Consider the following 9357-nt stretch of genomic DNA (forward strand, 5'->3'; position numbering starts at 1 on the left):
ATTGGGGATTTCATAGAAATCGATCACTAGTGCTTTCATTGCGCTGGAGAAATTACAAAAAAAAAAATCCATATAGGTTCAATTTTGCATGTGTGTCCCGCAAAGTAGCTCTAAATCAGCGGTCAAATCCCCAGTGGGTACTGAATGTCTAGTCCTACAAATCGCCCCAGTTTCACTGATGTCCCATTATGCATTTACTTTTTTCTTAACCAAAAGGAGAATTGTTAATACGGTTGTAAAGTGAGAATTTGTGGATTATTCAGTGCATGTAACTGTTAGTTTTGATGAGTAATGATGACGACACCAAGTTACATGTTAGAAACTCCTCCTTTCTTTGTTTGTAATGGCGAATTAGACCCAATATCTCTCCACGATGCTATGGCTTCTAGTTCAGAAATGGTTTTGAATGGAGTTAAAGGAAATAAAAGAAAAACTAGAAATTCAGCTGTTGCTGATTAATAACGAAGCACCTCCTTTCTCACTTGCTCTTTTACAAATTGAAGCTAGGCACAGACTCCTGGGTTCGAGAGTTTTTGGCCCATGAGGAAATGGATTGTTTTCTAACCTTCACAATTTTGGGCCTAGCTGAGGAGTAGATTTGTACATGCTTAAGTTCCTTGAAGACCCACCTTGAGGATAAGTTGGATCTCTTGGGGGGAAATAGTGTTAGGAGCACATTAGTTTAAGAGTAGTAAGTTACAATTGATTAGTTACTTGATTAGTAATTTAGTATATATAGAAGTGATAGAGTAAGAGGAAGAGTGTCTAGTCATTTGAGTAATTATGTGTGCTAGGAGAGTTGAGAGGTTTCTTGAACAGCCTTTCTATTATTGTAATTCATCACTGAAAACCTTTCTATTCTAGTTTTAACAATAATGGTGGGTTTAAAATGTGTGCATAGTTTTAAACTGTATTACTCAAGGGTCTCTTTGGTATGGTAGTAAAGAAATAATGGTTAAAGAAGATGCAAATATTACTTTTACACATAACTTTACTGATAAATTTAATCCATGAAAATAGGGTGGAAGTTTTGATGCACAAGTATATATTAAGCTCATCTGTAAACTGTTTACCCTAGTGCTATCCTCTAACTGTACGCAGCCAAGTGTTATCATTTTTCAAACCTGGAATCACGTTTTTATTGGAAAAAAATATATTGGAATAACGAGACAAAAACAGTTGGCGACTTACCATTTTTCATTTTCAGTTTAGATCTTTGAGCCATTTCTCAACAGTTTGTTTTCACTATTTATGCTACTTTATACAGTTTTTTTCCACTTAAGATTTTATTTATTTATTCTTCTGTTCCAAATGATGTGTACGTTACATTTCAACTATGAAGAAGCTAAATATAATTTTTAGTTCAATTTTATCCTTACACTAATTGTGATTGGTAATCAAGTGAGTGGAAATACAAATAAGATTGTAATTTTTATGTAAGGATAATTCTGTAAAATTAGCTTATCTTTTACTGTCAAGGTAAGTTGTTGCCCATTTTAATGTGTATATATGAACCCTGAATTGATAGATTTTAGGAAACGAAGGAAGTATCTTTCTTAGTAACTATGGATATTTTTTGTCATTGTGAATGTACTTCAAATCTGAAAGCTCTCTCTGTTTGAATGTTCTTCTTACCAGATTCGTCAATACCATTTATTATCTTTGAATTTGGATTCTTTTCTCTATGAGCAATTTTAAGTTAATGTTTCAGGTTGAAGTAGTAAGTTGCCTTGCCTGTTTAAGTTATTCCATAGTATTCTGTTAGCCATCATTCAGCTGTGCATCACCCTGCTCAGAAAGTTTAAAAATGCTGACTTGGTTGTTCTTTTAGTACATTTCTCATTAAAAAACCATAGCTTTTTGCTTTTTGGATGTATAATTTATTTCTTATACGTAACCTAGTTAAGGCTTGGTTGTTCTCATCATTGTATATAACTATTTAAATTAAATTATGTAAAGTAGATAATTCAAGCTCATCTCAAAGAACAATGCATGATTGTTAACACTTCTTCATGTGGTGTTGTAGTCATTTGTTCACTCAACCATATTAGTGTATGCAAAGTTTTTAAGATGTTTGTTTTGGCTTGTGGTATCTAAGCTCAAGTTGCCTGTTATTGAGTAATAACATGTATATTTGAATTTCTTTCCTTGACTATTTGTTAACTTTCCATGAAACCTTTGCTATGTTCAAGTTTGCAATTTCACACACTTATAAATCACCATTCGTAAATGTTTTTTTAAATAGGAAAGACAAGCATTATTTCACTGTTCAAGAATGAAGCTAAAATATTCTTTGCTAATATGAGTTAATTTGCAACCTCTTATGTTTCCTGTGCCACATTGCACTTGTCAGAAAGCATTTATAATAAACTCTGTTTTCTTTGTTGAAATGTAAGATGCATTTTTTTTGCCACAATATTGTTAGAAAATGGCCAAGTAAATCTAGTCACACACACTAGGTGGCTTTTTGGCAGTTGCTGGTTATTCAGTTTTGGGTTTGGAGACAACTGCCTAGAAATTTACACTTTTGGCAGAATGCAAAGGGATTATATTTTGAATTGATCAGTGCCTATATTTATTTACCCAAGGAAGATCATTACTTTTTTTTTTTCCCACCATATTAATCATCTTTTCATTTCATTGTTTTTCTCATTGACAGTTAACATACTTTCTCATGAATTCCTCTTACTTGGGTATATTGGTCATTCTAGATAATGGTGAAGAGTCTATTCCAGAAGGAGATGGCATTAGAGGCAGCAATTCTTCTGATGGTGACAAATCAGACGGCAGTACTGAGAAATCTCATCATCCCACTAATTTGGATTGGCGCGAATTCAGAGCAAAGCTATATAGAGATGAGCTGGTGATGCTTTTGTTCCTAACTGTGATCTGCAGCTTGCATATTCTATTGTTATCAGCTACAGGATAACATTCAAAACCTGGCGCGGACCCAAGGCATATTTTGCCGGGTTCGGGGATTTTTCGGTGTTATTTTCGAGTCGGCTTCGGATTATGCTTTTGGGTCACCCGGCCCGAAGCGGCTTTTTACGATAAAAATATATTTTAGGGTAAAATAATATCATATTATACTTTTATACTTCAATTAATATTTTTTATAATATACGGTATATTTTTTGTTTCAAAAGAAATTATTTTGGTATAAATATGATATAACATTTGTTAAATTTAATTTTTAAAAATAAAGTTTTATTACCTTAGTATATAAAATTTTCAAATTTGCTTATACTAATTTTGAATTGGGTCAACCCAGTTTATTTCGGATTGCTTTTGGGACCGGGCCCAGGTCTAATTAAACCCGGCCTGGCCTGCCCATGAACACCCCTACTGTAGCTCCTGTTTGCCATTCATGAAATTTGAATACACAGTTGTTTCAAAACATCTGGTATAATGATTCATACCCTTTGTTACTGTTGCAGACCATGCTTGAAAGGGTTTAGTCATCCATCTATGGCACTTTCTTTTCCTGTCTATCAACCTGTTTAAGGTTATAATTTTTTAGCGCAATGGGGATGAGTTTTATCTTGGATTGCACTCATTGTTCTTTTGTTAATCATTCAACCTGGAAATATTTTTGTCGGTGATTGTGGCAATCATTATGATTTCGATTGAGCTGACCTTACTTAGTAGGAAAAGGCTTAGGGTAGTACTTCTTGTTGACAATGATGTGGAGGTGATCATTCATGATTGAGCATGTGTATAAATCAAAACCGCAATTTACCAAATACAATTTTTCATTAACTATTTCTTTTTCTTTTTTTCTTTTTTCAATTCATTAACAGAAAGAAGAATCAGAATCTGACGCTCAAAATCAAGGTGGGATATTGTACAATTCCAAGAATCTTGCCACAAAGTGGGCTCATCCTATTCCTGTACCAGAGACTGGCTGTGTGCTTGTGGCAACAGAAAAACTTGATGGTGTCCGCACCTTTGAAAGAACTGTTGTCCTCCTTCTCAGATCTGGAAGTAGACACCCACAAGAAGGGCCTTTTGGAATTGTCATCAATCGTCCTCTTCACAAAAAGATTAAACATATGAAGCCTACTAATCACGACCTTCTAACCACCTTTTCTGATTGTTCTCTGCATTTTGGTGGACCTCTTGAGGCGAGCATGTTTTTACTAAAATCAGGGGAGAAGTTGAAGGTTCCAGGTTTTGAAGAGGTAATACCGGGAGTATGCTTTGGAGCTCGAAACAGTTTGGATGATGCCGCAGCCCTTGTGAAGAAGGGGGTTCTCAAAGCTCAAGATTTCAGATTTTTTGTTGGTTACGCTGGATGGCAGTTGGATCAGTTGAGGGACGAGATAGAGTCAGATTATTGGTATGTGGCTGCATGTAGCTCAAGTTTGCTTTCTAGTGCTTTGTCGGATTCTTCAGAGAATTTGTGGGAAGAGATTTTGCAGCTAATGGGTGGTCATTACTCAGAATTGAGCCGGAAGCCAAAGCAAGATATGTAGTTTTTTATGTATGGTTTCACATTCAGAAACAAATGAAGCATGTATATTCAAGGATGTTGGCTGAAATGTACTAAAGTTCATTTTCCTGCCAAATCATGCTCTATTGTTTATTACTTTATTATGTAACAGGAATCGTACCTTATTGGGTTCTTGTAATTATGCTTGTTAATATAGTTTGATATAAGTATATAGTTGCGCCTTAGTTGTATTTTACTTACATGTTCTCTCTGGCCAAGTTGTATCTTACTTATACGCGCCTGTGTCCTTTGTCCTCTTTTATTTCACTCACTCACTAGTCACTATTCCTTCCCTATTTAGCAAATCAGAGAAGGTCGAATTATGGATTGAGAGAGAAAATTAGGAGATAATACTTTTAAGGGAAAAGGGTAACTTGGATATTTCATACGAAGCATTTGTCATGAATGTTGAAACTTGAAAATAAGTGTTATTAAGTGTTATTATTGAAAATTAGTTATGCATAATACTTGATTTGATATTTACACAAATTAAGAAACTACCATGAGATGATATTAAAATTTTATTATTTATATTTCATTTCTATATTCATATTTATATATTTATAGATATCCTTGTGAACAAAAGTTACTCATAAAAGGAGCTGATTTGTTAGTTTCACATTCATTTAGGATACAAATACGAACATCTAATTCAATCAATATTTTTATAATAGTTATTTACTCTCAATATTTTAAATTAGAGTAAACACTCAAGTTAGTTTCCAAATAATTTCCGATCGAAAATTTTGATCCATAACAAATTTTTATTTCCTAAAATACTTGAGAATTACTCTTGTCGAACGGATTGGTCTATATGTCACTTTCAATCAAATTTTTAATACGAGTTTTGGATAAATAAGTTTTTAATAAATTTTATTTTAAGATAATTAGATTTCAAAAAATACATTTTAACGGAAATAATTTTTTTTACTTATAAAAAATAAAAAAATTTGTTAAAAACCAAAGTGTCCGATCTAAAATTCTTTGAGGATTAATTTAGGTGTTTATTCTTTTAATTATGATAAATCATTACATATTAGAACAACGACTAGAAAATTAAACATGGATTTAACTTTTTTTTTTTATAAGTTTTCAACCTCGGAGAAATCCCAAACATGGGAAAGATGTTACACATATTCAAGAATAGTACAGCAGCAAAAACAAGCATAACAAGAAACAAAACAACAAAAAAACATAAATAAAGCATTGAAGAACGGAAGATTGTTGGTTGAGAAGTTATAATAAATTCTCGTTGCAAGTATAATTTCTAAATTAAGCAATCAACCTTTCTTACAAACATTTTGGTTGTCACAAGTAACAAACCTCTAAATAAATTGATAACCGAAGTATTCAAACCTCGAGTCGTCTTCTCAAGGAATTGCAGGGAGGTGTTCTTATTATTAGTTATGAAAAACAGTGTTTTTGGGGTTTAAAAAGGTTTTGAGCAAGAGAGATGGATTGCAGAAATTAATAAATTAATACCAAAGAAAAACTCTTGGCAAGGTATGAAAACTGGAAGTCCTATCCTAGTTATCCTTATCAATGGTGATAAGAATTATATTTTTGCTACCACTCAGTTAACATCTAACTATGAAGGTAAGTTAAGTGGACAAATCAATTTAACACCTAAAGTCCTAGTCAACTCCTTAAGGAAAGACTAGAGTTATAGGAATCTAAATTAATCAGCAAAGGTAACAATTATCAATCACGATGAGTTTGACAACTCAAGAGTCACCAATTAATCAACCAAAGCCAATAGTAAATAATCTAGATTATAAATAGGGAAAAACAATCATGAGTCTGAAATATCTCAAATTATATTAATTAAGAAAATCATAACATGAATGGTCCATAAGCCAAATAGGCAACATAAGTAATACAAGCATTAAAGTATCTGAAAGTAAAAAAGAAATATAAAGTAAAAGGAATATTAAACCTGATGAAGAGTTGAAATCCTAAATCCTTTAAGAGGAATCCTAATCCTAGAACCTAAGAGAGAGGATGGAACATCTCTCTCTAAAAGCTACATCTAAATTATAAAAAGTGAATTATGATCTGATCTGATATGAAGTCCTGATTCTCTGCATGTTCTCTAACTTTAATCTACGTTCCTGGGCCGAAATCTGGGTCAAAACGCGGCCCAAAATCGTCTTCAGTGTATTCTGTAATTTCTGCAGATCGCGCACGTCACGCGGCCGCGTCGTCCACGCGATCGCGTCACTCAGCGTTTTTCGTACCACGCGTGCGTGTCATCCACGCATTCGCGTCGTTCGTGGAGCTTCCAATCCGCGCGGTAGCGTCAGGCACGCGAACGCGTCACTCTGATTTCTTCCATTTCGCGCGGTCGCGTGAGCCATGCGACCGCGTGACTTCTCACTGGTCATCTCCTCAATTCCTTGTGTTCCTTCCATTTTTTCACGCTTCCTCTTCATTCTCTAAGCCATTCCTACCCTATAAAGCATGAAACACTTAACACTCAGATCAAGGCATCGAATGGTAATAAGAGAGGATTAAGATTAGCTAAATTAAGACCAAAGAAGCATGTTTTCAATCATAGAACTAAACTAGGAAGGAATTGTAAAATCATGCAAATCATATGAATAAGTGGGTGAAAAGCTTGATAAAACTACTCAATTAAATACAATATAAACCATAAAATAGTGGTTTATCAACCTCCCTACACTTAATCATTAGCATGTCCTCATGCTAAGCTCAAGGAGACAAAATAAATGAGTAGGGAAAAGCAGGACTCATGCAATTCAACCTATGAATGTGAATGCAACTACATGCTAAAATGATTCTACCTACTTGGTGAAAAAGTAAATAGATCTTTCAAGAACATATATGAACTAGATTTCACTAATTCAAATTATAAAAATGAAGTACAAATAACTTCAAGAAGAAGATAGCTCATGAAAGCAGGGAACATAGAATTAAGCATTGAACCCTTATTGGTAGTGTGTATCATTCTAATTCTCAAGTGTCTAGGTCAATTCTCTCAATTCTCTACTAACCTTGCTTTCTATAGCTTGCTCTTCATCTAACAATCAACAAAAATTTAATGCACCAATACACAAATCAAGAGGTCTTTTAAGGGTTGTAATGTGGTTAGGGTCATGGTAGGATTGTATTTGGCCAAGTGGACTAAAATCTGAATCCTTAATTAACATAAACTTTTCCCACCTAACTTAAGACAATCCATATAATCACAATACAAGATCTAACTGTCTATTAACTATGTTTACCACATATTCATGCATCCTAAATTTAAGTACAACTCATATGCATTGATACCAACATTCACTTTGGGGCATTTTGTCCCCTTTTTATTTTTCTGTTCCTTTTTCTTTTCTTTTTCACTTTTTTTAATAATTTTTTTCAATGCATATGATTAAGGTATTGAATGCATAAACATGTTCTTAACATTTTTCACATTTTCACACAAAGTCTAACATACTCAATTCTCAAACCAAACGTTTCTAAACCCACTTTCCCCACACTTAATTTATGAGCGCTTTCATTAGTCTAAGATAATCAAGGATTCAAATTAAGGACATTATTGTTTTTCGCTTAGAGTTAATGATGTGCTAAAGTAAAGAACAAAGGGGTAAAATGGCTCAACATTGGTTTGCAAAGGATAGTGAAAGGTAAGGCCATATGGGTATGTAAGCTCAGTGAAACAAGGCCTCAATCATATAAGTGCATGCATACATCAAATAATGGAAATATAGAATTAAGCAAGACAAAGATCACAATTTTAGAGAGGAAAACACACACCAAAAATAAAATATTGGTTGATAATATGCAACCAATCAAGTAGGCTCAAAATCTCACTGGTTTTGTGTGTTCGAGCTCTAAATCATGTTCCAAAATAATATTTCTTCAAACAAGTTTTTCAAAAAGTTTTTTTAATTTAAACTAGTGAAATACTATAAAAAGTTTCTTGAAAAAGAAAATCTTACTTCAACCAAGCAGTGACTAAATGCATAAAATCAAACAAACATGCAATCAAATATGCAAATGTAACAATGAACAAACAAAGAAAATTAAACATTGGTGTTGAGATAGAAATAGCTAACCCATGAAGATCGGTATCGACCTCCCCACACTTAAAGATTGCACCGTCCTCGGTGCATGCTAAGATGTGTAGGTGGATGGGGGTTGTGGTTCCTCGGCTAGTGCTCTTGTTGTTCTGCTCTTCGCCGGTGGCTTGTTAGAGGCTTTCTCGTTACCCTTTTTGGTGGCCATCCTGAAAAAGGGAGAAAGGAAAGGGACATGTAATTCAAATAGCTAGAACTGGGAAGATGAAGGTTCAAGTGATAATTAATGCCAAGGTAAGGGATAATGTCTTAAATACATGGTCGCGACTACATGCAATTAGGACATCAATGAAAATATAGCAAGGCATATTAAATCAATTAGATGCAAGATGTGTAAAAGCATGCAGACAAAGGCATGAGAAGCATAGGTCAAGCATCAATTGTGAAAATAAGTTGGATTAAAGAGCACTTCTATGATGACAATTGTGAATGATAATCTCAAATACAGGTGGATTACAAGTATTGTGAGTTAAAAGAGGAATGAAAGTAATAAATCCAAATATATATGAGATCCAAATTTAAAATGTCAATTGTCAAACCAATCCTTATAATATCCACAAGCTCAATTATAATAAAGGAAAATCCAAATAAAGCTCCAACACCAACATAAAAATGCATGAAAATAAAAAAAGAAAGGAGAACAAAGGAAGAAGAAAGAAGGAAGAAGGAGGAAGGGGAAAGAAAGAAATAAGAAGGGAAAGAAAAAATTTAGATTTGGAGAAGAAAAGATAAGATATTTGGCTGTTTTAGATAAGCTGTGCGGCG

The 9357-nt window shown here is 33.7% G+C and overlaps 1 protein-coding gene across 1 annotated transcript in view; it reads left to right on the forward strand.

The window, feature by feature from the left end:
- The window catches only part of LOC107479127 (uncharacterized), a gene marked incomplete at its 5' end in the record, with an annotated part of 4942 nt that extends 280 nt beyond the window's left edge, over positions 1-4662 (forward strand). Inside the window, 2 exon segments of the mRNA XM_016099273.2 lie at positions 2712-2863; positions 3801-4662. Of these exon segments, the coding sequence (XP_015954759.1) occupies positions 2712-2863; positions 3801-4475 (827 nt within the window).
- Positions 4663-9357: the final 4695 nt, after the last annotated feature.

The sequence above is a fragment of the Arachis duranensis genome, chromosome 3 (assembly GCF_000817695.3).
Source record: "Arachis duranensis cultivar V14167 chromosome 3, aradu.V14167.gnm2.J7QH, whole genome shotgun sequence".
NCBI classification, from domain to species: domain Eukaryota; kingdom Viridiplantae; phylum Streptophyta; class Magnoliopsida; order Fabales; family Fabaceae; genus Arachis; species Arachis duranensis.